This window comes from Martes martes (genome assembly GCF_963455335.1).
Source record: "Martes martes genome assembly, chromosome: 16".
NCBI classification, from domain to species: domain Eukaryota; kingdom Metazoa; phylum Chordata; class Mammalia; order Carnivora; family Mustelidae; genus Martes; species Martes martes.
Window position 1 is genome coordinate 61438663 of NC_137904.1, and position 27840 is coordinate 61466502.

Consider the following 27840-nt stretch of genomic DNA (forward strand, 5'->3'; position numbering starts at 1 on the left):
TCCTGCTTTTTTCAGGCCTTATCCCATTGTTACATGATGAGTTGGCAGGACCACATCAGGGTTCCCATCAAATGCTATTGGTGCCAGACATTATCAGGACCTTCTTAGAGAAGTAGAAAATAAGGAATTGCTTCAAATTTGGGGATTGAAAATAATATTCTTTATTACAATATTTGCCTCTGTAAATATCCTCTGGAAAGCTATTTCTAGTTTATTATAGTTTAAAATACATATATATATAGAGAGAGAGAGGAGAGGCTAAATCAGCATTTTCTGTATAAACATCTCAGAAAAAGGAATGAATCTATATTATCTTAATAAAATAAATGATTGATTTTTGGCTCCCAAACAAAAGTCTTCATTTTATACCAGGTTCATCTCTTTCCCAACAGTTGCTGGTATCATAGCAGATGAGCATTTCTGACTGATTCAGGTCCTCTTGAAACCTGTCCTGCCTCCCTTGTTCCTGCTGCACAAAGTCTCATTTTCAGTGATTGACTCAGAAATTAAAAGGCAGAGACCTTAGCGATTAGAGGTCCTGAGAGGTCCAGGCCTCTGATTTTGGATGAGACTGAAGTCCTAGCTGGGTGTTTGACCAGTGCTATAGCTGCCAGGAATGCCCCCCACCCCCACCCACAGCGCAGAGCTCCTTCCAGCCCATTGGTCTGGTCATACCCTAGGAAAGTGCGACACTTTCTTTATATGGTACTTTCAACGTAATTAAGAGCTGAGACGCTTACAGTTGATCAGCGAACAACGTAGGCCGCACAGTGCGCACTGAAGGGGACGATGGGTCTGCAGCCCGAGCACCTTCCTGCAGGAGCAGCAGAGAGCGGAAGTGCGGAAGGGGCTTCCTGGGGTGGGGCCCCGGTGACTGGGACAGAACGGAAGGAGGAGCCTATCAGGGGCGTGCATGTACTGGGACAGATGACACTGAGCCTAGCGTATTTGTGGCACAGCAAGGAAATGGTGCTGGTAGAATGGAAATGGGCCAAGTGGCAGAGAGGGGAGAATGTTGACTGGGCAAGGCTGTCCTGACGGCCAGGCGGAGGAAGCGAGACCTCGTGCCGCAGGAACTAGGAAGGCGAGACAGATTTCAGGAGAACGTGAATGTCCCCCACCAACAGCATTTGATGGGAACCCTGATGTGGCCCTGCCAACCCATCGTGTAGCAATGGGATAAGGCCTGAAAAAAGCAGGGTTGTTATAGCTCCTTTCCTGTTTCAGTGTGTGCCCCCCCCCCACCCCGCAAAGGTTTAGTGTGATTGGCAAAGAGTAAAGAAGGTTAAATATGCCCGGAAGGATCCGTGGACTTTGAACCACCTTTGTCATCGCTTTGAGAAGTTATGTAGTACAAACCTGCTAAAATTAATGAGCATCCTGGTTCCCCCTCATCTGAGGGCTGGGCCGCCTTACTGCCTCCTCCCTCTGGAGGGGACTGTCACAGGGTTTGCCAGAGTAAGGGAAAGCGATCTTGTCCACCCCAGTATACGGAAAGCACTCACCAGGGAACAGTGGAGGTGTAGAAACAGGAATGTGTGTAAAAGAATTGAAAACTGAAGTCATGCTCTTTTTAGCCCAGCGAGCGTAGATCCGTTTTCTCTACTGTCACATAAGATAGTGGTAGCATATGGAGAGAGACCCAGCCTGTCACTTCTGTATTCGTTCTTTCCTTTATGTCCCACATGCTTTGGAATAGGGTGTTGAGTCAGTAGATCAGTCTGGCTCTTGTTTTGTTATGATTCACCTTGTAATTTACAGTAATCTGTCAAACTTGTTCATATGGAAACATTGCGGTGCCAGTTTTTGCCATTTTTTGACAAGCTGATACACGAGCTTAATATTTTCGCACTCTCTTTCCTCTGGTGACTCCATCAGAATGCCTAGGCGGCAGCCGCACACCTCTGACAGAGGAGAGGCTAACCTGCCAGAACCGTGTTGTCTTTTTTTTTTTTAAGATCTTTTTTTCTTTTTTTAGATTTTATTTATTTATTTGACAGACAGAGATCACATGTAGGCAGAGAGAGAGGAAGGGAAGCAGGCTCCCCACTGAGCAGAGAGCCCGATGTGGAGCTTGATCCCAGGACCCTGGGATCATGACCTGAACTGAAGGCAGAGGCTTTAACCCACTGAGCCACCCAGGCACCCCAAAGATCTTATTTATTTATTTGAGAGAGAGCACGAGAGTGGGGAGGGTCAGAGGGAGAAGCAGACTCCCCTCTGAGCAGGGAGCCCGATGCAGGACTCAATCCCGGGCCTCCAGGATCATGACCTGAGCTGAAGGCAGTCACCCAGCCAATTGAGCCACCCAGGCACCCCCTCTTCAAGCATGTCTGCATTAAGTCACTGGGCAAAATGTTTATTGAACGCCTACCAAGTATAGGGATAATAGGATAATAGTCATGCCCAAGTGGGTTGGGGTGCCACTAAAAGATAACTGTGGGGCGCCACATGCCCATTAACCCAGACCAAGGACAGGGGATGGCCAAGGAAGGCTTTCCTGTGGAGGCGACCTGAGCTGAGTTTTGGATTAGCTGTGTTTGGATGGCAGGTGATGGAGGAGCCTGCGCAGGTGATGAAGGTGGTTCAGTGTGGCTGGGGGCACAGGAAGAGGAGGTGGGCTGGGAAGGTAGCTGTGATTATTACTCAGTAAAGCAATAAAGTAGCACAAAAACTTACTGGGGCGAGAGTAAACCAATAAATTGATGAGATGGGATGCACTGGAGGGACCCAGGAAAACGCGCACACACGCGCGCATGTGCCTGCACAGGCTTAGGTTAGCATGGCATGGCCTCCCAGACTGCTGGGCACGCAGCGGCTCCTGTCAACACTGTGCTGGAAAACCATACACGAGACAAACATGGGAACTGTCGGAGGTGACGCAGACCATCTCCAGATCCTAAAGCTACTACAGATGAGTCCTAAGCTGGTTGAGAGCTAGTTTTATTTGTGACCAGGGGAAAACTAAAATGAAAACAACAGCGATGCAACGGTTTTCACTTACCAGACGGCCCTACTTGACAGTCTGTTGAAATAGCAGCGGGACCTTGGACTGAGTGCTTTCCGTGTGCTGGGTCCAGGTGCTTCACAGCAAGACCCCAGAACGAACACTCCACCAGACTGCTGAGGGCCTGGGAAGGGGCAGCTCCGATTTGTTGCAGGTGGGGAGGTAACCAGTGCGGCCGCTGGGGAGGGCGATGGGTAGAATTTATAAAAAATTTTAGGTGGTCCTATCTCCCGGCCCGGCTATTCTTTTTATTTTGTTTATTTTTAAGTAGGCTCCATACCTGGCATGGAGCCCCCGCAGGACTTGAACTCACAACCCTAAGATCAAAACCTGAGCTGAGATCAACAGTCAGGGGGTTGACCGGCTGAGTCACCCAGGCGCCCCTCCTGACCCAGCTGTTCTAGCTGGGAATACTTCTCTTTCCCCACCCACACCCTGTTGCTCAGCGGTATCGCTTGCTCTGTGGCATGAACTGGCGGTAGGTGAGTTGAGAATGTCAAGGGTCCGCTGTCGTCTCTCTGGACAAGTTACAAGTGTAGGAACGTTATTAACCTCGCGGTGACTGACATCGTGCTTTGCCGTACGGAGCTGGAGCGGGACCTGTGGTCGGGTCTCAGGTCTTCCATCACTGGCAGTGGTGACATTCTCACGAGTTGTCGGGGGTGGAGGGGGCTCCTGCAGAATGAGGCGGACAGGACAGGGTTCCGCCCGGTCCCAGTCCAGGTTCCCTTTTTATTTGTCTTGAAGTAAAACACTGGCCTTCTAAAAAAAAAATGCGGGGGGAAATGGATTTTTTAATTCACGTATGAATTTGGAAAGCAGCTCATTTAGCCAACTGGCAGACACAGCTGGTAAGATAAGTGGTGGTGTATCAGTGCAGTGTCACACGACTCAGGTTCCAGAAAAATGTCATTTTGTCATGTGGTTTTCTAGGCAGACTATGTTCTTGCAAGTCTGCTGCATAGCTCTAGCTCCAAACACTTGAGAGCTTTTATCTTCAAAAAAAAAAAAAACCAGACCAAACCTCTTTTTCATTGTGCTGAAAGCAGAACAATGTATTGTTTTGGTGGCCGCATGGAACATTTATAAACAGAGGCTCTGATTCACATGCAGTAGCGTGGTGTTTGCTACTTAGATCTTTTTTAGATAGAGGCAGGCAAGTAATTAAGAAGTTGGACACTTGCCAGTTTACATATGGGGCTCGTTTAGAATATTATCGCCAGTGTTGGTATGCCAAATGTTGCAGGGTTGTTTAGGAAAAGCGAGGAGGAAGGAGGAACGCGCAACAAAGGCAGCGTGTGGAAGAGCAGCCGCTCTCTGCGCGGCCCGGGCACTGCTTTATTCTTCCTGCGGACTTTCGGGACAGCAGAAGAGGGGCCCTGGCCCTCCCTGTAGCTGGTCCTGAAGTGCGAACGTTGGTGACGGTCGAAAGAATTTAAAGAGGAAGGAAGATCGGTTTAGTGTCAGCTGCAATTAGATAATCAGAGCTTCCCGATCCCCTCCGTGGAGCCTCCCCCTCGCTGAAGGGGATGAATCGGATTCCTCCCGGAGCGGAAAGGGCACGGCTGGCCCCTGCCCCGCGGGCGCCCGCAGGTTGCCGGGGCCCGGGCCGGCGCGGGAGTCAGCTGGCGGCGCCCCAGCGGGAGGCTCCTGCGGCGCGCGGCCGACATGGTGGAGCTGCGCGTCCCGGCCGGCTCGCCAGGTAGAGTCTTCCGGGGCCTCGGGCGGCCCCTGCCCGCAGGTACCCCGCCCCCGGCGGCTAGAGCAGGAGAGGGAGCGCGGCGGCGGCGGAGGCGGGGGCTGGGGCTCTGCGCCCCGACCCGGCCCCGGGCCGCGGCTCCGCCTGGATAAAATGGCGTCTTGGAAAGGAGCGGCCGGCCAGCGCGGTGCGGCCCCTCCGTCGCCGCTGCGGCGACCGTGACCGCGAGCGGGATGGTGACCGCCGCTCTGCCCGCCGCTCTCCCTCGCCTCGCTCCCGGCGCGCCCTCCCCAAGCGCCAAGCAGCGCCTTCTGCCCCTCGGTTTTGTCGCGGTGCTGATAGGCTCCTAACCTGGAGCAAGCAAGCCCGTCCCCTGCCGCTTTGCAGAGAACACAGGCCCGAGTTCAGAGTTCTGTGTCCACTCTGAGAGTTGTTTCCAGCAAACCTTTACTCGGGCCTGGGTTTCATAATTCCTTGGGTTTGTAGAGGTTGACAGATGAGAGATGCTCCCGAGTCTGCCCCGCCTTGCAGTTCTGAATTCAGAGCGCTTTCTCCGTGAGGTTCTCGCAGGCCTGAAATGCAGTGGAAGGGGAGGCATCTTTGCTTCTCAGAAGCTGAAAACAGTTGTTAACATTTATCCTGCTTCTTGAAAGACAAGTGGCAGGGAACTTGTGTTATTGGTTAACGTTAGGAGATGCATCTCAACTAGGGGAAGGCACTTGGAACCACTTTGTATAATGGATGCTTTGCTGTTTCGTCATTTCAGTCCAGGGCCGGTGGGTGCAAAGAACGAGCTCTGTGCCCCGGTTGCTGTTGGTGCTAATTCAGCATCCTGCACAGTTCCGAGGAAGCCCTATCCACACGTCCCTCTCGGGCGGATTTGATACCGCATTAAAATTTTGCCTACTCCAGCTTCTGGAAGCTCTTTGTTCAATACTTTTCCTTGAAATTTTTATCTTTATATGGTCACATTTTGGAACTTAAAAAAAAGCTTTTCTCTTTAAATCATGCTATTGTGTAATCCTTTTTAAATTAACCACTTAAGACAGTTATGTTACTTAGATTTTTATAGAGATACCTGTTTTTAGAATGTGTAGACCATGTAAGTAGCAGAAGAAAAGAGAATTTAACATAATACACAAACCTCATTACTTTTTTCTTTTTAAGGCTTTTTTTGGGGGGGGGAGTTATTTTGGTAGTAGAATGGTGGAGCAGAAGGAGCACTAGATGCAGCTTTCAGTCCGGTCCTTACTGCTTATTAGTTATTAACACCTTTTCTGAGTTTGACGTCTCTGAGCCTCTGTTTCCCCATCTGTAAAATGGACATAATTTTGTTAGGGTTCAGTTGATGCAGTGTGGTAGAGATACTTCAGGATTTCAAAGTGTCATGTCATGCCTGATAGATAGGACAGCCCCTTTTGGTAAACTCTCCCGTACTTGTTGCGTATTACAGGTATGGATTTTAGCCTTCCAGAGCTCCTAGGTTGTGCAGGAGAATCTAGAGCAGTTGTAAGAGAATTCAGTCTTGGTTTATTTCGGAGTTTTTATTCATTTCAGAGTGCTTGCTCCTACAAATAAGTCATTTCACAAAAATTTTCCCCCATGGTTCTCTTTTAGACTAGGACTAAAACAGGGACTGGTGAATTGATAACACAGTCAAGAGACTTTGATTAATGCGAAGTGTGGTCTTCAAATAGTGTCAAAGTCATAACGTTCTCTTAGGAAGAATGGTGTCCCTTAAACATAAAAACAATAATGATCTTTTAAATTGTCATTTTTGGAATAAATTCTCCTATCAGAATATGTTGTGATGGTGGTAGATGGTGCTGGTGTTGAAGGTGGCAGTGGTGACAGTGCCGATGGTGCTGGAGGTAGGGGTGGTGGTGACAGTGGTGAGGAGGGGGAGGTGGAGAGAGACATTTAGGGGTTCCCTGGAACAGAGCTGCTCAAACCGTGCCCCTGAGAGACCCACAGAAGATTTGAAAGGAGTCTGAGTGGGAAGGAGACAGTGGGAAGTGGATACAGCCCTGATTTTCCACAGCGGCTCTGGGGTTAACACCTCTTTGTGTTGGCAGCATCAGCTCTGCTGTCCGAGTTTAGTTGCTTGTGCGGTGTCTGCCGTGGCGCTAAGACGACTGTGCTGAGCTACACTTCCAAACCCACTGGAGCCCGTTTTTGAAAGCCGTAGCCATTGCATTAAAGTTATAACTTTCTGCTTTAGCTTTTGAGACCTTTCAAGGTTTCAAATACATTTTTATGTTCAAACTATTATTTTTTAAAGATTTTACTGATGTATTTATTTGAGAGAGAAAGCACACAAGCAGGGGCAGGCAGATAGGGAGGGAGAGGCAGGCTTCCTGCCGAGCAGGGAGCCAGACGATGCGGGCTCAGTCCCAGGACCCTGATTAGGACCCGAGCCAAAGGCGGATGCTTAACCAACTGAGCCCCCCAGGTGCCCCTCAAACTATTATATTTTTAAATGTTAGAGTGATAGGACACAACTGTTTCTCATTGTCAAACTTCTTGAGCAGGAAAAACAAACGACAAAACAAGATACAAGTGAAAGAAGGGGACTAAGGAAAAACTGAGGCAGGGAGCGGAGCCTGCCTGGGTCACACCTGTCTCCTCCGTGACCTGGGGTTCTCTTTGCAAAGAGCGTTCCTGGGGCACTGAGAACTTGCCGGTAGGGCCCCAAATCAGAAGTACAGCACCACGCGCTGAAGAAGTTTTACTGTTCATCCGTAGCTTTTTGGTTTCTATGTATCTGAGCAGTGCCCACAGAAGTACTTAAAGTACTGGAGGTCTGAGAGTTTAATCACGATGAAAACCATCATAGTAACTGTCTTTCTCACTTTTATCCTTACCTGCTGTTTCATTACAACTGAAACATTTAAATAGAAAACTAGTTTTAGTAGCTTACAGAGTAAGTAATAAACCATTGATAAAAGCAGCAAATTACCCGGTTAGCCTCATTTTCCACCCTTCTGAAGAGTTCCATGTATAAGGGTCGCCAGTCTTTGCGGTCTAGAGGACAAAAGCCCTTGTTTCAAAGTGGACAGAGGCATTTCCATGCAGCGGTGAGGACCAAGCTTCTTGGGACCTCCCTGGTAGCAGTGTCACCTCCCCTTTGTCGCTGCCTTGCCAGAGCACAGAGCCGCGTGCCGTTCAGCAGAACACCTTTACTGAGACATTTCTTCATCTGCTTTCATCTCCCGTCCTTTTGCTCTTCTCCCCTAGTCTTCTTGCTCCCTGTTGCCCCTTCCCACTGTTCATCCCTAGTTCTAGAACGTTCACCTCACCTCTGAGTTCCGAGCACTTGTCTCCTGGCTCTCACCACTTGCAGACATGTTCTTGATTTTGAGGAAAAGGGTACTGCTCAGTGATGGTGTCCAGATTTCTCAGCGCCTGTTAGATACCGCTCCCACTTGACTGGGGTGTTGAGGAGGGTGACAGGCCTAGAGAGGAGACCGGAGTGGCAGTAAGGGCCTTCTAAGGATCTAGATAAAGCACCTGCAGTGCTGGGCTAGTCCCACACAGAGATCAGAAGGGACGGGCACACCCTGTGCTCATGAGCTGAAACCTTCACATCTGAGATTTTGGCTCATTTCTCCCAGGACCTTGGAGCAGATCTGCTTGGGTGTCATACAACCACCCAGACTCACATGGCCCTGTATGCATCCATCATCTCCTCTCTCCAGCCCTCCCTCCCCAGAACTACTGTTACCCTAGTACTCCCGAGCTCAGTGGTTGGAATGACCATCCACTCAGGGCCCAAACCCCAGATCTGGGCATCACTCTTGAATCCTCCCCGCCTGCTCCCCACATGTCCCATCTTTCACCAGGTCCTGTGAATTCTGCCACCTGAATATCACACCGTCTCCCCTTCTCCCACAGCAGGGCCTTCGGATTGCATCGTCATTGCCATCTTAGCCTCAACTACGGCCACCTAAGTGGGGACTAGAGAAAAATTAGCATTTATATTTATTTTTCAGTATAAAAAGTAAGGAAGGAATTCTGACATTCTAATATTAATTCTACAGCCTGATGTGTGTATCTTCTGCTGGTCACCCAGTTCTGGGTCCCAGGTGTCACTCCCAGGAGTGCTGTGGTCTCCTGTGGTGGAGGTGGGGGTGTGGTCTCATGGCAGGAAGGACTGTCTGAGGGCCACGCTCATTCCTTCTTGCCCTGTGTGTTCCGTGCCAGGGACAGCTCATGTGGGCTCAGTTGTGTTTTCAAAGGCCGGACGGCCTTAGCAGTGCTGGTGTCTGGGGAGGTGGGGACTAAATGGGCTGTCTCCTGGCAAAATAATTGGCTTTCTGTCAGAGGTAACTCTGTTATCAGGATGCCTGGGCAGCTCCGTCAGTGAAGCGTCTGCCTTCTGCTCAAGTCATGATCCCAGGGTGCTGGATTGAGTCCCACATTAGGCTCCCCGGGAGCCTGCTTCTCCCTCCGCCTGCCGCTTCTCCTGCCCTGCTCTGCTCTGCTCTCCTCGAGCTCCTGCACTCGTTCTCTCTGACAAACAAATAAAATCTTTTAAAAAAAGAGATAACTCCGGTATCTCTGACAGGGGCTAGGTGTTCCAAACTTGCTAATATATAGAAAATGAGAACTTTTATTTTTAACATAAAAAATACAGGAGGGATGCTCTACTAATCTTTGCTGCGTGTGATCTGGGCTTCTTGTCGGTCATCCTGCATGGGTCTCGTCCCACAACTGTGCTCGTTTGTTTGTTTTGTTGGGGCAGCATTGAAAGTAAATTGCAGATACCATAACCCTTAATATATACCTGTATACAAAGATGTACAGTTGTCGTATGGTTATATAAGAGACAAATTAGGAAATTTAACTTTGGTATAATCCTATTATCTAATATTAAATGTAATACATTTAAATTTCACCAGTTGTCCCAAATAATGTTCTTGATAGCAGTTGAATTGTCTCTATATTTATATATATATATATATATATTTTTTTTTTTTTTTAGAGATTCTTTGTTTACTTATTTGACAGGCAGAGGTCACAAGTAGACAGAGAGGCAGGCAGGGAGAGAGGAGGAAGCAGGCTCCCCACCAAGCAGAGACCCAATGCGGGGCTCGATCCCAGGACCCTGGGATCATGACCTGAGCTGAAGGCAGACGCTTTTAACCCATTGAGCCACCCAGGTGCCCATCTATATTTATTTTTAAGTTTTATTTGTTTAGTAATCTCTGCGCCCAGCATGGGGCTCAGGGTCACACCCCCAAGATGAGGAGTCGCATACTCTTCCAGCCAAGCCGGCCAGGCGCCCCCGTCTGTGCTTGCTGACACCCACCTCCACACTCGGAAAGGAAAACGATAGGGTGCGCTACCTCGGAATTGTTTCTGACAGTGACCAGTAGCTCAGCGTGCTGTATAGTCCCTGGCTTTGTCATCTTTTTTCATTCTTAATTTTCAGAGAAATATCTGAAACGTGCCCGGGGAAAGAGGGCTTTTAAGTGGTAGAATAAACACAAGAATACCTTCTGTCTGCTTTTTTTTTTTTATGTTTTACGCACTTCCTGTTTCCGCACACTGCCCCTGAATTAATATCTGGGGACCTACTTTATTTTGATATTGAAGAACCACAGAAGTAGGAAACAGAAGAACAACTGACATAGGCAAAGGAGGAGGAAGGCGTAGTGGTGCCCGGTGATGGCAGGACAGACGTTAAATGTCAGCCGCAGATGACACCGTTGGGTGAACAGGAGGTCGCCAGGAGCCCGCAGCTTCTCCGGGACCCCAGGAGAGAGCGCGCAGGTGAAGCAGGCGGGCCCACGACTGACTGCGCAGCAGTTCGCTTTGCTTTAAGTAAAATGTCATGGCTCTGGATCGACCCCTCCGGTTCTAGAACTTACCTTCGAAGGAAACTAGATTTGTAGTGTCATTTACCACTTCGACTGAATGTAGACTGTATCTAAACTTGATTTCACCGGCGATGGTGTGTCAGCTGCTCCCCTAAAAACTGGAGGGGACAAAACAGGCAGCTCTTACCTTGTCCACGTTTACAGCCAAGAGGGAGAGACAGACTGTCGCACGGATGGAGAGCGCACACCAAGATGTATGCCCTGGGGGGAGAAGGAGCTTGTCTGTCCTGTTCGCCACTGTGTCCCCAGCACGGAGCCCGCGGGCGGGAGGCACCCCGTGATAGCTGCCGTCTAAATCCGGGCTTGGCAAGCCCGGCCCGTGAGCCGGATCCAGCCTGCCGCCTGCTTTTATGAATAAAGTCGGGCTGGGACACAGCCATACTCGTTCATTTACAAGTATTCTCTATGGCGGCGCTTGCCCCACAGTGACGGGATTGACTAGTAGTTTCTGAGACCATCTGGCCCGCAGAGCCTGAAATATTTACTGTCTGGCCCTTTACAGAAAGTGTTTGCCAACCCCTGGTCTAAATGAAGTAAAAGGAGAGGCAGACTGCTAGGATGAACGTGGCCGGGGGGCCCCAGCACGGGGCGGGGCGGGGAGCTGCTCAGATGAAGTGTCCGCCACGTTGCGGCAACAGAGTGGCCGTCTCGTCCAGGTCGGGGATGCCGCTGCCGAGCCCTGTGGCCAGGGGAGCCCTGTGCAGATGGCGCCTTGAGGAGCTGGCCTGAGCGATGAGAGAGGGGAGGAACGATGGGAAGTGAGGTCCCGAGAGAGAATCAAGCCTAGGGGCTGCTTATAGGAACGAAGAAGCCCATGAGGTGTTCAGGCACCGTGATCTGCCGCGTCCGGCTGTGCGCTCGGAAGGCGCACCTGTAGCTTGCCCTGGAGGGGAGCAGGGGTGGGGATGAGGACGCTGCCAAGAGCTGCTGTAACAGTCCGGTCAGGAGATGGGGGAGCTCCAGTCGGGGGTATCCACGGGGAGCTTGTTTCTCTCTCTCTCTCTTTAAGATTTATTCATTGCAAGTAATCTCTGCACCCACCATGGGGCTCAGACTCCCAGCCCTGAGATCAAGAGTCGCATACTCTTCCGACAGAGCCAGCCAAGTGCCCCTCTGTTTCTCATTTTTCAATGGAAGATTCTGGAGCCATTCAGTATTAAACTCACAGGCATGACTTGATCCTGCCCTTGTGTTGTTTCAGATAGTGAGCACGTCTGTAGAAGTGACTGTCCTTCGTGCCCACACTGCCGCGTTGGTGCTAGTCCTGCCCCGCTCTTTGGAGTTCTTCAAACCCTGGCGAGGAGTGGGCGCCAGCGGGAGCCTTCTCACCGTGGAGATCGCTTCTTGAGAGGACAGAGATGGTCCATGCTGCACTGGCCCCTCTCGTGCCCTAGCTACAACTTGGTGGTGTTACTGGTTTTTATCCTAATGACTGGGTTTGGGGGGAAATTTGAGATTTTTTAATTTATGTAAATGAAAACATTATCTATCTCACATGATTATCTCCTTAGTTCCAGTGTTAGCCTTTGGTCCTTAGCCCTTCACTGCTCTGACAAAGATCTCAAGGGAACGAACAGTCTGTGAAAGTGCAGAATTCTGGTGTTGATCGGCACCAGCTTCTTCCTACCCTGTAGAGAAGTTCGTAAATTGCTTTTTCTTACAGATTGTTATATAGTCCTGAATGTAAAGACCTAGAGTGATTTATTTTTCTCATAAGCAACAACATTGCCCTATATTTTATCACCTCATAGTGTCTAAAATGAAGTGTTTTCGGGGAGCACCTGAGTGGCTCAGTCAGTTAAGTGTCCAACTCTTGGTTTGGGCTCCAGTTATGATCTCAGGGTCCTGGGACCGAGCCCTGAGCATCAGGCTTTGTGCTCCATGGGGAGTCTGCTTGAGATTTTCTTTCTCTCCATCTGCCCCTCCCTCCCAATAAATAAATAAATAAATCTTGAAAAAATGTTTTGAAAAAAATTAAATGTTTTGGCCATTTTTGTATTCCCATTTCTTATTTACAGTTTCAGATTTTGATTATAAATATTTATAGGAAAGTCCAAAACAAAATCATCTGAGCTGCAGGATGGCATATGTTAGACATGTTCTACAATATCTATTGAAAACTCACTGGGTTTTGTGGTTGTTTATTTCCAGACAGTGTAGTTCTTTGTCTTTGACTCTGTTCATTTCCACAGAATAAATTAAACAGTTTGATTATTAAAGTATCTTTGCTTTACATGTGAAAAGAAGCTCAGCATTACTAATTATTAAGCAGATGCAAATCCAAGTGTCAGTGCAATGCCGCTTCTGTTCCAGCAGGAGGTAACAGGTCTGGTCGAGGGTGTGGAGCAACGGCGGTGGGAGCTGCTTCCCCCTCTCCCTCTGCCAGCTGCTCTGCCTACTTGTGATCTCTCTCTCTCTCTCTGTCAAATAAATAAATAAAATCTTTAAAAAGGAAAAAAAGGGGGTGTGGAGCAAACGGAGCCCTCGTGTCCTGCTGGTCGGAATCCTTCCCGAGCCGCAGCAATGGTGGCAAACAGTATGGCGGTGGCTCGAAAGATTAACCCTAGATTTACCGTATGACCCGGCTGTGCCGCTTCTGGGGACGCACCCAGAAGGACTGAAAGCAGAGACTGGAGCGGACGCTCGCACGCGGCTGTGTACGGCAGCGCCATTCCCAACGGCCGGAAGGTGGAAGCAGCCCACCGGGTCCGTGGAGGAGCGGCGGGTGAGCACGGCGCGGTGTATCCGTGCAGTAGAACATTGCTCAGCCGGACAAAGGAGGAAGGGGGTTCTGACACCTGCTGCAGGGTGGGTGGACCTTGAGAACGTGATGCTGAGAGAAATAAGCCAGACAGAAAAGGACAAATCCTGGACGTTTCTGTTTATAGGAAGCACGTGGAATAGTCAGAGTCACAGTGTCGCCGGAGCCTGGGGGAGGGGCGGGAGACGAGAGGCCATCTTGTGCGATAGGTCACGCTTTCAGGTTGGGGTGATGGATATAGCGCTGATGCTTGTGCAGCGTGAATGTACTGAAACCCACTGACTCTGTCCTCACAAAGGGCTAAGATGGGAAACGTGTATTTTAGCACAGTAAGAAGAAATCTTTGCTCTGATACTGAGGTTGAGACCGAACATGCCAGCTTTGTGGCTCGGTATACTTTCGTGTGTGAGTCTCCCGTCACCGTGGAGGGTACGGCCGCTCTAGACATCATCCGGTCCACAGCTGAAACCTTAGGGCTTATGTAGTCTGTCCCCGTCTCTGTGGAGCGGAGAAGGGACGAGGCCTTGTTCGGATGCCTTTAGCTGGCACTCAGCTTGGGCTCCATACGTGTCCGTTCTTTGGTTGGTCCAGGAAACCCGTGCTGGCTGGCTACTGTGCAGCAGACACGATGGCCGCAGAGCTGTGCTCCAGGGCTCCCTTCAGAATCCCACTGCGCCCGGTGGCCAGACTGGGCTTTCATCCCACCGCGTCTCCTCGCATGCATGAAGTTCGCACGCATTTCTGACCGTGCAGGTTTGACCGCTTTTCTTCGATACATCCCTGTGGCGAGGAGCGCTGGTGCTTTGCTTGGGTCCCTTTTGGGATTCCATTTATGTCACTTCCTTTGATACCACAATGAAACATTTAACTTTTTTCAATTTTTGGATACATTTTTAAAATAGAAGAAAGTATACAAAAACTAATGTAACTGAATCCACAGTACACATGTCACAGTCTTTTGTCGAGTTTGCTTCAGATCTCTCTTTTAGAGATGATACGGATGTTCCTCAATCACATTTTCGTCTCCCCCGAAAGGAATCCCAGACCTCATGTTTCAGTGTGAGTGACGTCTCGCGGTGTTCAAGTGCGTTTCCCAATTTCTGATGAGATTGGTGGTTGTTTCGTGTGTCAGCGGCCGTCAAGGGCCTCTCCCCTGTGGATTGCCTCTTTATGTTGTTTTCCTGCCTTCGTTGGGTTTTGGTCTTGTTCTTACTGAATTGTAGGGATTCTTCATTCTTTATTCTGCTCTCTCTTCTGTCTGTCTGTGGCTTGTTTTTGGTGTTTTTTGTTTGTTTGTTTTTTTAAGCTTCCTTTATATGATATCTGTTGTCATATGGTTGTTTTTAGATGAACAGAGTCAAATTTATCAACTCTTTAGGAAAATAAATGTCCCGCGTCGTAGAGATGGCCTCCTGTATTTCCTTATTGAGCTTAAGGAAGTCTTGCTTTTGTAACTAGGTCTTTAATCCATCTAGACCTGATTTTTCTATATGATTGGAGGCAGAGATCTTTTTTTTTCCATATGGCTAGCCACATGTCCCCACAGCATTTATTAGCTGGTCCTTCCTTTCTCCACTGGCTTGTGATGCTGTCCTTCGTATCCAAGCATGCAAATATATATTTCAAACCTGACGCATAACTGAGTATGAGTCCAGCAGATTGAGGGCTGAGCGGCAGACAAAAGGCATTCCACACAAACCCTCTAGACCATTAAGAGAGAGCTGATTCTTTTGCATTGTGACCTATTATGGAATAGAAAAAACAATAATACGTATTCGAAAGGTACACCAGGAATGCATTGGTAAGCCAGGTTAGTGACCTCCTGCTGTCTGGGTGTGGGTTGCAGTGAGTACTGTCCCAGGCCTGGTGTGTCCTATCCCCGAGGGAAGCAAGACTGTTGGGAGAGTGAACTCTGGGAGATTTGCTGGTAATAATCCATAATCTCTCATTTTTTAACTTGGTCTTATTTTCTGCCTTAAATGATGAGTGTACATTTACCTCTTTGAATTTGTTATTACAAAAGCTAGTTTTAGTAGCACATGCAAAACTAGTGAGACCATGACCTGAGCTGAAAACAAGAGTTGATGCTTAATTGGCTGAGGCACCCAGGCGCCCCTCCTCTGCACATTTTTAATCAGATTATTTGGGTCTCCTGGTGTTGAGTTTTACCGGTTCTGCATATATTTTGAATATTAACCCCTTGTCAGCTATGTCATTTGCAAATACTTTCTTCATTCAGTAGCTTGCCTTTTTATCTTATTGGTGGTTTCCTTTGCTGCACACCTAGAGCAAAATTCTGAATTCATTACATCCCTTTTAAATCAAACAACAAAACCATTTTTTTTTTAAGGTTGAAGTTGTCGCTAGGATGTTCTTTGTAGCAATAGTGATCATTCTTTACACACTTCTACTGTTTTTCTTTTAGCTCCAGTAAACTTTAAAAGAGGTTTTCTGTTGGAAACCCAGTTTTACTTCCCAGGAGTAAAGTTTTTCTTATTAAAAATGTGAGGAAAACATAATGAAGAAAAGGTTCTAAAAGAGAAGAAATACTTTATTGCAGTTATCTGTACATCGTACTGTTTGAAGAAACCATCAAGGATTTCTAAGCTGTATGAATTTGTTGTATGCATAGGTTAAATCAATTTTTTTATGTTTTATTTAGTTTGGAGTGATCCATACTTTAGATAGAGTGATCTATCTAAATATGATAGTGATCCATACTTTAGATAGAGTCTGCTCATTGGACTCTAAGTTGGATTGCAGTGTCAGAAATAGTCAAATAACTAGAAATCCTAGGAAATAAAATGCAGATGGCAAATACTGGATTCTTTAAAAGGATCATAAGGGTAAAATGAAATGAATGCTAGAACGGAAGAGAGCGCATCACATCATTCTGGGGCCTCCAGTGTGAAGACTGTGGATCGAGGGGATGGAGAGCAAGGGGAGAAGGTCCTCAGAGAGTTCTTATTTGTGTTTAATAATGGCAAACCGTGATTGCTGGTGATAACAGATAAGTAATAGAAATGTAATGGACTGTTTTAATCCTCCGTACTCGTGATAACATAAGATAGCATTTTCTAATGCCTCTTCTCTCTCTCCCTCTGGCCCTCATCTCCAAAATACTGCTTCTGTTACATGGTTCTGCACTGTGTTTACCGTTGTTTTCTACTAAGTGAGCCGTGTAGCCTCTGTACTGTGCCATAGCTCCAGGTGGAGTTCTGGAAGAGAACTACGGACTGTATTTAAGAAGCCCCATGCACGTGGTGCCCCCGCGGTCCGGGTGCGCTCGGGTGCGGCTCGGCCACATCGGTGTCCTACCTGCTGCAGTCCTGCCACACAGCTTCCTTTCCTGCAGATGGCTTTCAGGGACACTTGTATGCTCACGTGCACCATGAGTCTCCTCAGGAGGGATAGTGGTATGGGGTAGTGGTAAGGATTAATACCGTTTTAGAAACACAAGCTCTTTTTTAAACGGGACCTTACTATGAAGACAGGTAACTTTTTTCCTAAGTCATTGTTTCACATTTGTCATTCAGCGTTGAACCTGGAAATAAGGAGCTTCCCCCAAAGACTAATTCACAGTGGATTCATTGACAAGTGGGAGAAAGATCTAATTCTGAATGTGTTTTGTGTTTTTCAGATCTCGGTCACGGTGGATTGGCAGATCACTATGAAAGTTCCCACTGGGGACAGCAGCCCACGTACAGAGGTGAAGCCAGCAGCAGCTGGGATAAAGTGATAATCGACAGGACTGACAAGGAGGCGTGGCCTTCCATCACAGGAGCAGAGACTGAATCTGCCTCAGAATGTACTACAGACACTGACTCTGCCTCCAACTGTGGCTCAGAGAACAGTAGCATGGCTACGGGGAGTGCCCAGGGCACCTTCACTGGACATACCAAGAAGACAAATGGCAATAATGGCACCAACGGTGCACTCGTCCAAAGCCCTTCTAATCAGAGTGCCCTTGGAGCAGGGGGCGCCAACGGGAATGGCAACGGAGCCCGAGTGTGGGGCGTAGCTGCAGGCTCCGGCTCCGGCCCAGCTCACTGCTCTCTCAGCGGTGGGGATGGGAAAATGGACAACATGATCGGAGATGGGAGAAGTCAGAATTGCTGGGGTGCTTCCAACTCCAACACAGGCATTAATCTTAACCTTAACCCTAATGCCAACCCAGCTGCCTGGCCTGTACTTGGACATGAAGGAACTGTGGCGACAGGCAACCCTTCCAGTATTTGCAGTCCGGTCAGTGCCATAGGTCAAAATACGGGCAACCAGAACGGGAACCCAACAGGCACTTTAGGTGCTTGGGGAAACTTGCTGCCGCAAGAGAGCACAGAACCACAAACGTCCACTTCTCAGAATGTGTCTTTCAGCGTACAACCTCAGAACCTTAACACTGATGGACCAAATAACACTAACCCCATGAACTCTTCACCAAACCCTGTCAATGCAATGCAGACAAACGGACTGCCAAACTGGGGCATGGCTGTCGGTGTGGGGGCCATCGTCCCGCCCCACCTGCACGGCCTTCCGGGTGCTAACGGACCATCAGTTTCTCAAGGCAGCGGGAGTGGTGGTGAAGGAATCAGCAGTTCGGTGTGGGGACTGTCCCCAGGTAACCCTGCCACAGGAAGTAGCAATTCTGGGTTCGGTCAGGGGAATGGAGACACTGTGAACTCAGCATTGAGCGCTAAACAAAATGGATCCAGCAGTGCTGTGCAGAAGGAAGGAAGCGGAGGAAGCGCCTGGGACTCCGGCCCTCCTGCCGGTCCTGGGCTCCTCGCCTGGGGACGGGGCAGTGGCAGCAACGGCGGCGTTAGTCATATCCATTCGGGGGCTTGGGGCCACCCCAGCCGGAGCACCTCTAACGGTGTGAATGGGGAATGGGGCAAGCCGCCAAACCAGCATTCCAACAGCGACGTCAACGGGAAAGGGTCAGCAGGGTGGGACAGTCCGAGTGTTAGCAGCCAGAATCCTGCCATGCAGCCTGGCGGTGAGCACATGAACTCTTGGGCCAAAGCTGCGTCTTCTGGAACGACAGCCAGTGAAGGAAGTAGCGACGGCTCTGGCAGTCACAATGAAGGAAGCTCTGGGAGGGAAGGAGCAGAAGGCCGAAGGCGAGATAAAGGGACGATAGACCAAGGGCACATCCAGTTGCCAAGGAACGATCTTGACCCAAGAGTTCTTTCTAATACTGGTTGGGGACAGACTCCAGTAAAGCAAAACACTGCCTGGGAATTTGAAGAGTCCCCTAGGTCTGAGAGAAAAAATGACAATGGGACAGAGGCCTGGGGCTGTGCCGCTACTCAGCCTTCAAACTCAGGGGGGAAGAGTGACGGGTCCATCGTGAACAGTACAAATACCTCTTCAGTGTCCGGGTGGGCCAGCGCGCCGCCGGCTGCTGGGCCAGCAGGCACAGGCTGGGGAGACGGCAGCAGCAAAGCGCCAAGTGGCCCGGGGGTTTGGGGGGACTCGATAAGCTCTACTGCTGTCAGTAATGCTGCTGCCACCGCCAAGGGTGGCCATGCTTGGAGTGGGACCGTAAATCAGGAGGACAAGTCGCCCACCTGGGGGGAGCCTCAGAAACCCAAATCTCAGAACTGGGGAGACGGACAAAAATCTAATCCGGCCTGGAGTGCAGGAGGGGGAGATTGGGCCGATTCGTCTTCTGTCCTCGGACACTTGGGGGATGGGAAGAAAAATGGCTCTGGCTGGGATGCTGACAGTAACCGGTCAGGGTCTGGCTGGAACGATGCTCCCAGGTCTGGGCCCAGTGGCTGGGGTAATGGCACAAATGCAAAGGTGAACCCAGGGACAAACTGGGGAGAGTCTTTAAAACCTGGCCCCCAGCAGAACTGGGCGGGCAAACCCCAAGACAACAATGTGAGTAACTGGGGAGGAGCCGCTTCCGTTAAACAGACCGGCACTGGGTGGATCGGGGGGCCAGTCCCTGTCAAACAGAAGGACAACAGCGAGGCCACGGGCTGGGAGGAACCTTCTCCACCATCCATTCGACGCAAAATGGAAATTGATGACGGTACCTCAGCTTGGGGTGACCCGAGCAACTACAACAACAAAACTGTAAACATGTGGGATAGAAACAACCCAGGCCTGCAGAGCAGTGCCACGGCCGCCGCCGCCGCAGCCACCGCCACCGCAAGCAGCAGCGCGGATGCGGCCGAGACGCCGCCGCCGCCGCACCCAGCCGGCGCCCAGCTCAGTCGGTCGCCGCTGCTCGGCCCAGGTACGGGGGCACTTAGGGAACTTTCGGGGTTAAAAACATTGTTTCCTCTCATTACATACATACACACGCTTCACTGGGGTTTTCATACAGCGAAAGCCATTAGTTTCCGTGCCCTTCACCTTGTGGTGCTGTGTTCAAATGTTACCCCAAGAGAGTAAAGACAGGAGGATTCTCTGATGGCTTTCTGCCCAGAAAGGAAGGGTTTTCGGTACTTCCAGTGTTGAGGAGGGTAGAGAAGAGACGGATCCTCTTCAGGGAAGATCGGCAACCGTTGTGTTAGCTGGTGTGTACTTAACAAAAGTCTTCGTTTCCTTCTGGGCTGAGCCAGTGGTCCTCATGCCTGGCTCGGTGAGAAGTGCTTGGGAGCTTAGGGGCTGGGGAGCCGATCGCCAGGACTTCTGGTGTCACTGGCCCGTGGGCCGGCGCGTGTGCGGGTGGTTTCAGAGCTCCATGGGCCTTCCTGATGTGTGGTTGGTGCTGAAATGGAACCGTTCGTGTAGTGAGAGTGGCATTACACGGTGTGAGTCGTGCTGTGAGTCCAGCTGGAAGAAAAATCCTAAAATTAGACTAAAACTTGGGTCTTGAGTTCCCGCTTTGTGCCAGGCACTCTGCTGGACGCTGTGGCGGAAAAGAGTCTTCCCAGACCAGACCAGAATCTTCCCGCGGGGCTCATGAATGGTGACAAAATACACACACACAGTGCGCCCCAGCTGGACTGTGCAGCAGCAGCTGACAGCAGCCCCACTTTCTACCTGGGAATCGACTCCTGACACGGCGGTCTCGCTGTGCTCTGGGCGAGAAGTGGGCTCACCGAATCACAGGGCGCCGGGTGCAGAAGGACCAGAAGGAGAATCCAGTCCAAGTGAGGGCATCACACTTAGGCCTTCCTCCCCCGTCTCCTTTTCCCCACACGGCTAGAGGCTGCTGCGTCAAGGCCCACCCCAGTGCCAGGGAGGCCGCCTCCTGCCCAGCGCCCTTCTTTCCCGGGCACTCCGGCTGTCGTGTCTTTTTAGACTGACCATCAGCCTCCTTCCGGTGTCTGTAGTTGCTCGTGTAGTGTTGTCCTCTGGGACCCTATGAAGCAAGGCTAAGCTGCTTGTCCCGTATTGCAGAATTTCGGACAGTGGCACGTAGTCATCGTGTCCCACTCTCCAGAAAATACTCCTGGCTCCTTGCTGCTGTTCCTCATTGTCCTGGTTTTATTTAAGTCCTTCTTGTTGTCCCCTGGAAGAGCCGTGGCTTGTGAGGGTCTTTGTGCCCAGAACTGACATCACTGGTTTACGAGTATGGTTTTAACAAGTGCAGAAGTAGTCGAGGCTGTAAGTTCCCTCTCTCCTAAAACTCCTACTCCTGGCGGTGAATTCTGAGTTTCCCTTAACCCTTCGGAGCCACATCTCACTATTTGTCCTAAACTCAGTCTAGAATCTGAAGTTTTTCTTTTCGTTAAGACAACTATGGAGCCCTTCCTTGCTCAGGACTATTTGTGTGCACTTGGTCACTTGGTGTCCCGAGTGTCCCAAGAACTTGGGCGCTGGCAAAGTTTTGCATTCCAGTCCCCCAGCCTGTTAAAATCTTTCTGTACCCTGATCTGTAATCAGCATATTAGCTATTCCTTCGGTTTTCCTACCATCCCTAAACTTTTATAAACATGCCGTAAAGATGGGACTAAGGATAGAGTCCTTTCTGCAGGGTCACTCACTCGGTCACCTTATGTATGGAACTGAGTTTGCATCCAAAATGTGACCTACAAGGGAGTCTGGCAAGCGACGTGTTTTAGCTATGGGCCTCGGTAATGCGGGAAGGCTCTTAGAAGGCCGTAGAACAGATGCTGAGTGCTCGTTGCCTCTGTCATGGGCTGAGATGTGGGTTAAAATCATTATTCTGACCATCAAACGTCATTTGTACAGGTATGAATAAAGAACGATTGGTGCACCCCCACCGCCAGAGCTCTGTCGGAAGCCCAGTTGAGGCTGGTCGCTTCCATTCCCCTGGCTGCTACCTCCCAGCCTCCTCAGTCCCAGGATTTCTGATCACCCAGCAGAGCCCCTTCGTCAGTAAGGTTTAGTAAGGAGCTACAAGGCTCTTGTACCCATCTACATTAATGCTTCTAGAACTGGTACCTTCGTCCTTTTATTAGGCATACACTCATTTGAAATAAATCATTGCACGCTACTGTGTGCCAGGAATAGGACACAGAGGCTCAGGATAGAATAATTTGGAGGACAGGAGCTCTGCCCTCTTTAAACCTCCATGTGGACAGAAAGGCAAGTACCTGGACAAAAAGAAGTCCAGAGGGAAATCAGTGGTTGGGGTAAGTGTTAGGGTGACAGGAAGGCCTTGCAGAGAGAAGCTGGAAATTGGGCAAAGCCTTTTAGGCCTTTGAAAGAGCTGGATTGTATTCAGAGGAGAGAGGCTGGTGAGTTTTCGTGATTTGGTTCACGAAATTTGTTTTTTAAGATTGATTTGTTTGAGAGAGAGAGAGCGTGCACGAGCAGTGGGGAGAGGGGCAAGAGGAGAGGGAAAGACTGTCTAAGCAGACTCTGCTCGGGCCCTGACGCAGGGCTGGATCCCATGACCCTGAGATCACGACCTGAGCTGAAACCAAGAGTCGGACACCTAACCGCCTGAGCTACCCAGGCGCCCCCAGTGAGGGGTTTTAAACAAATCGGTTGCTCAGACTGACTTGTAGAATCATTCCAACCATAAAATTAAGAATGGGTCAGTGGGAAGCAAAGCTGGAGAAGTGTTGCTCAGCCATGCTCAGCCAGTGTCTTGATGGTGGTGGTGGCCCTGGACTGGGACAGTGGCAGGCCCTGGAGACAGAGATAGGCAGGGGAGACGGAGCTGCTACCGAGGGAGCAGAAAGGCTTGGAAAGGGTGTGGAAGCAAAGAAGGAGGGTGAGCAGAGACGGTTCAGAGCTGGGGAGAGTGGGCCCTTGAGCAGGTCACTCACTGACTCCCGCAGGAGCACAGCAGGGGGCACCTGTCCCTTGGCGGTAGAACAGAGGTGGCGATAGAGGCCTGCCCCAGCCAGAGCTTGGGCTGGAGGTGCAGCTGTGGGAGAGCGGTGGGGAGTAGAGGCAAAATCAGGAGTAGAGACTTCATTTAAGACAATAGAGTGCGGAGCCTGTTTAAAGACTGCTGGAGGGGCACGTGGGGGCCTCAGTCAGTTGAGCATCTGACTCTTGGTTTCAGCTCAGGCCATAACCTCAGGGTCACGAGATCGAGCCCCACATTGGGCTCCCTGCTCAGTATGAGGGATTCTTTCTGCCCTCCCCCCACTTCCATCCATGGGTGCTGCTTCTCTCTCTCTCCCTCTCTCTCAAAATAAAATCTTTTTTAAAAAATGCTAGAAAGGAGCCAGTAGAGAGGGAGAATTACACGGAGGGGGGGAATCCCTACTTCTAGCCGAGAGGAGTGCTTCCCCCAATTTGTACAGGAGGCCAGGGTGTCTGTGGCCAGAGAGTGACAGGGTGTCTGTGGCCCAGGGTGCTGGGCTTCTTTTTCTCCGAGTGTCAAGGATACCGGTCTTGAGTACAGAGGGGGAGGGCAGGAGCAGCAGTGCAAGCAGAGGTGAAGTTCGCATTAGCCACGTACGAAATGGAGCAGAGGGCTTACCAGGGGTCCCCCGAAGGGCTGCTGGAGACTGTTCGGGATCCAGACGTCCCAATTGCACAGGAGATGAACATTCATTTATCCAGCATGTGGTCAGTAGGACCCACTATGTGCCAGGCAGCTCTCTGGTTTGGAGGACAGCAGGGAACAGAGGAGGCAGAACCCCTGTTCCGGTGGGGGTGCAATCCAGCAAGGGGGGCCCGAGCTTCATGGGTTATGAGGCATGTAGCGGAGTGGCGGTGAGGGTGCTGCAGGGAGGGGAGCCGGGCGGGGGCCTCCAGCACAGAGGTGCTCGTGCTGTTTGGTCTTCCCTGCGCGCCCTGAGCAGCCAGAGCGAAAGGAGGGCTGTCCCCACTCCTGAGTTCAGTTCGAATACCACGGCCCTGCGGGGCCTCCCCTGGTCTGCCCGCTGGACGTGACCGCTTCATCCTCCTTCGATGCCCGCAGTTAGTTCACTTTTACCTCTCCGAGCCACCATGTTGGGAATCCTTTATGGAGCGCAAGACTGTTGTAGCCCGTCCGTACACTTCTCCGTCCCTAAAGCAAAGGTCGGAAACCTGGTGGTTCGTGGACTGCACCACATCCCACGAATGGGCCTTATTGGCCCATTTTGTTCATGTGGATCAGCATTTTTAATGAAAATGTTTTCTAAAAATTCCAGATTCCTGGCTTCTTTTGGAAACCAGGAAGGCCTGACTCGTTGGATTTGGACGGCAGTGGTCAGCTGGAGTGGCTGACTTTAAACGAGGCCTGTGCTTTCTAGTTTGCCACACTGCCCACCGCCTCCCACAGCGGCTCACCCTGAGGCTCAAGCAGAGCCACGGGTCATCGGGCTTGGGTTCCTGTTCTTTTCACGTGGGCCTGGGTGCGCTACCTGGCTGGCTCCCCAGGGACTGGAATTTGCGACTCCTGTTTTTCTTGCTAAGACATGACTAACGCTTCTAAGCACTTGAACGTTTTATAGAGTGCTTGAGGGAATGAGGGGAAGCGAGAAGGAAGAAAGGGAATTGATGCCAAAAATGGGATACGGGCACTGAGACGTGGTAACGTAGAACTCCGTGGTTTGATTAGCATTGCAGTAAAGGTATACACACAGCACTGAGGAGAATCGATGGTTACCAGTAGCCTTCATGCCCCTCCTACCCAAGACTGTCTTCTGGAAATCCTCACGCCCAGGGCAGTTCATCCCAGGTCACAGTCTGAGCCCGTGGTGCTGCGCACAGTCTTCTGGAAAAGTTCCAGCCGAAACGTGCGCTTGTGCACTGCAGTCCTGGTGACGAATGTGGCCTGACAGTGCTTGGTGACCACACGCGTGTATCTTCACACGTCCTCTCGTGTCATCGTTACCCCCCTCGGCCTCCGCCTACAGAGGTCAAGTGGCTCACGGAGGGTGCACACATGGTGAGGTCCCAGATGTGTGACACACACCTTGCCTGCTGCCGTCCTGCCGTCGTGCAGCTGTAACACCCCGCAGAGACGGGAGCCGCGTTGCCGTAGTGATTTTTTTCCCTCTCTGATATGCTGCTCTTAGAATCCACTCTTCCTGGTTTTTAGTGGACAAAGAACATGAGCTTTACTCTGGACAAAGGCATTCTTGTTCAGTTGGATGGGCCCAAGTCATTCCCTTTTTATATGAAAAAATTTACAGATGATTTTTTTTTAACAAACTGCACATCTTTTTTTTTTTTTAAGATTTTTATTTATTCATTTGACAGACAGAGATCACAAGTAGGCAGGGAGGCAGGCAGAGAGAGAGGGAGAAGCAGACTCCCCGCTGAGCAGAGAGCCCGATGCGGGGCTCGATCCCAGGACCCTGAGATCATGACCTGAGCCGAAGGCAGAGGCTTTAACCCACTGAGCCACCCAGGCGCCCCAAACAAACTGCACGTCTTATCACCGAGTGGGAAGAAGGGAAATGTGGTCCATCCGACCATGGCATCTGTTTGTCTTCCTTGCCACCGCTCCAGCCCTCGGGCCTTATGCATGCAGTAGTGTGTAAGCTGCTGGGACCTTGGTTTTACTACCTAACAGAGACAAAAAGTGAGACAGATGTTTTCCATGGAGCTGGCCCGTGTGCAGAGTCTGCCGAGTTGAGTGTATGGCACCGTGACGATGGGGTTACCACCCCATGGCTCCACCGGGGCCCCGAGCAGCCACGCTGAGCTGTGCTTCCTGCCTCACATCACCTGCAGTGTTCACGTCCCAGGTCTGGAGCAGGCACCCTGTGCAGTGAGGACAGAGCTCCTCGCCCTCAGGGGTCACGGGTGATAGAAGCCTGGCGCTTTGCAGCCTGGCAGACCGAGCCATTCTTTTGAGCTGATAGAAGGAGCGGTTACGCCATCACGCCAGCTCCCTCCTAGCAATGGTGGCACGTTCGTTCCTTTTGGTCCTCTCCATCAGCAGTGCAAATGTCAGCTCGTGGTCCTCCTTGTGGGCATGGGGACATCTGGGCAGCCGGGATCACTGATGGCAGCAGCAGTCACAGCACCCGCCAGGCTGTTGGTTAGCTCATTGTGGCTTGAAGACTTGCGCTGACTGGTTTCCATCAGTCCGCTGGGTTTCTGCACTCCCAGCAGAGCCACGCACCCAACTCGTTGATGACATTCCTGCTCTTCGTGAATTTGTTCCGTCCCGGGAATTCTGTGATTGTGCTGTTGGCCTGGCTAGTGTCAACCAAGTTTGCACCTTTGTCAGAGTTCAGGTGTTCAGTTGTTGCTCATCACCACTGGTCTGCGGGGCACCTGGGAGGTTCAGCCGGTGAAGCATCCGACTCTTGTTCGCAGCAAGGGTCTTGATCTCAGGGTCGTGAGTTCAGGCCCCGCTTTGGGCTCCATGCTGGGCGTGGAAGCTACTTCAAACAGACAAAAAACAGAACTCTCAGTATTGATCTCTGTCTTACAAAATATGTTTCCTCACTTAATGTTTGCATGTGTGTCTGGTTTTAGAGAAGTGAATGCAATAGAACAGTCATTTTGTCCCATTCTTGTTACACTGGTATCGGTTCATTTTCTGGTAAGCCTGAGGAAAACTGGTAGTAATTTAGGAAATGCCGTGTAGTTTCATAAGCTGGAGTATTTGGATCTTCTTCAGACCAGGAGAAGCAGATGGAACACAGTAATCTGGAGAGATGTTCCCGTGCCTGGCTTTCGGTCAGAGACGGTGAGCTGCCTGAGAGGGACTCGTGAGGCTGTTCTTAACATGGCCTGTTGGGTTGGGTACGACGGGACCACACGGTACCTGCTCCTTGACGTTGCCCCGGGGACCGTGGGAATGTGGGCCGGACGCGCAGGACCCGCTGACTTGTGCCCTGATGTGCAAGGAGCCGGCAAGCCTTGGAGAACCAGTGTGTGACTGTGACGGGTACTGGAGGTGTGGCCTGAAGTGAGCATCGCATTTACTTCTGTTTCTAAGGGGATGCAAGTGGATCCTAAAAATACTAGCCAGCCTGCTGAGCACACTTAGAAATAAATATCCTGACACTTAAAAATCAGTTTGCAGACACAGGAGAACACTAAACATGAAATAATACAACTTCTGATGAGAAACAGAGCCTCCCTGTAGGCTCTGAACCTAACAGCGAGATTGAGAGAGAAGCACACGGTGACCTCTGCCGGGCTCCGCTGGGACCGTGAGATGGATACTTGGAACGCGGCCGAGGGGTCGGAGAGTGGAGATCACTACCCGTACGGTTAGTTCGGAGTCATGCAGGAGCCCATTATAGACGAGATCTGAGCTCGACCGGCAGCATAGTGCAGTCGTAAAAGTAAAATCCTGCCTGGGGTCGCGTCTTCCAGCGATGACCGGGAGGGAGAGCGTCGCCGCAGCAGGCTGCTCCGGTAGCCGGGACTGCGCTGTGGGCATTGCCCTTACCCCGGACTGTCGTCTAACCCATTTTACTGCGTCTTCTCCCCGGCTTCTCAGGCAGGTCCCACCTCCACCAGGCATGGCAGCGGGGCCGAGCGGCTCACCGTGGTTGCCCCGTGCAGGTTAGCGGAGACGACAGCCAGAGCCAGACTCTCTCTGCATTCGGGTACTTAGTCCACGAATGCTGTGTTTGCTTCATCACTTAGTTTTCTGGCACAGGTGTTACAACCAAAGGCAGAGACTGTGTGAGTTAATGACGGAAGAGGCGTATCACCCATCTGATAACTAAAAACTTGGAAGAAATTGGATTTAAGAATCCTCTACGTGATAAAACACGTCTGTTGTTTCTCCAAGTATCCTTAAGAGCAGATAGAGAACACCGTCCTTCCTGCAAGACATGGTGTCCCAGCAGCCTCCTGCTCCCGCATCATTCTTTGGTATAAAAACGATACGAGAAAATGGAGTCCCCTGCAGACAGTGAATCAGCAAGATGCTGCCAGGAGCCCAGCTGTTCTCACACCACGGCTTCGGAAATAGATCTCCCAGGCCTCCCAGCCAGAGCAGCACACGGCCGTGCCCGAGAGGGGTCCTCTGAGCAGCCTGCTCTTTGTGGATGCGGGACTGGGGGCAGGAGTGGGGGTCTGGTTAGAGCGTTTTTACTTTCCTGTGTGTTGGGGGACTTGGTGGCTGGAGCAGGAGTGGAAAGAGAACCAGGGCACCGTCCGTGTCCTGCTGGAGAGCCGGAAGGAGACGGTTGTCTGCACA

At 50.7% G+C, this 27840-nt stretch overlaps 1 protein-coding gene across 4 annotated transcripts in view; it reads left to right on the forward strand.

Annotated features, from left to right (window-relative positions):
• TNRC6C (trinucleotide repeat containing adaptor 6C) overlaps positions 1-27840 on the forward strand; it is a 142524-nt gene that overhangs the window by 71360 nt on the left and 43324 nt on the right. For all 4 annotated transcript variants that reach the window (XR_013968157.1, XR_013968158.1, XM_080826379.1 and 1 more), the window contains one exon: positions 16990-19596. Coding sequence is in view for 2 of the 4 variants with exons in the window: in XM_080826379.1 (XP_080682505.1) it covers positions 16990-19596 (2607 nt within the window). In the remaining 2 variants the exon portion in view is untranslated. The remainder of the gene's footprint in view (positions 1-16989; positions 19597-27840) is intronic.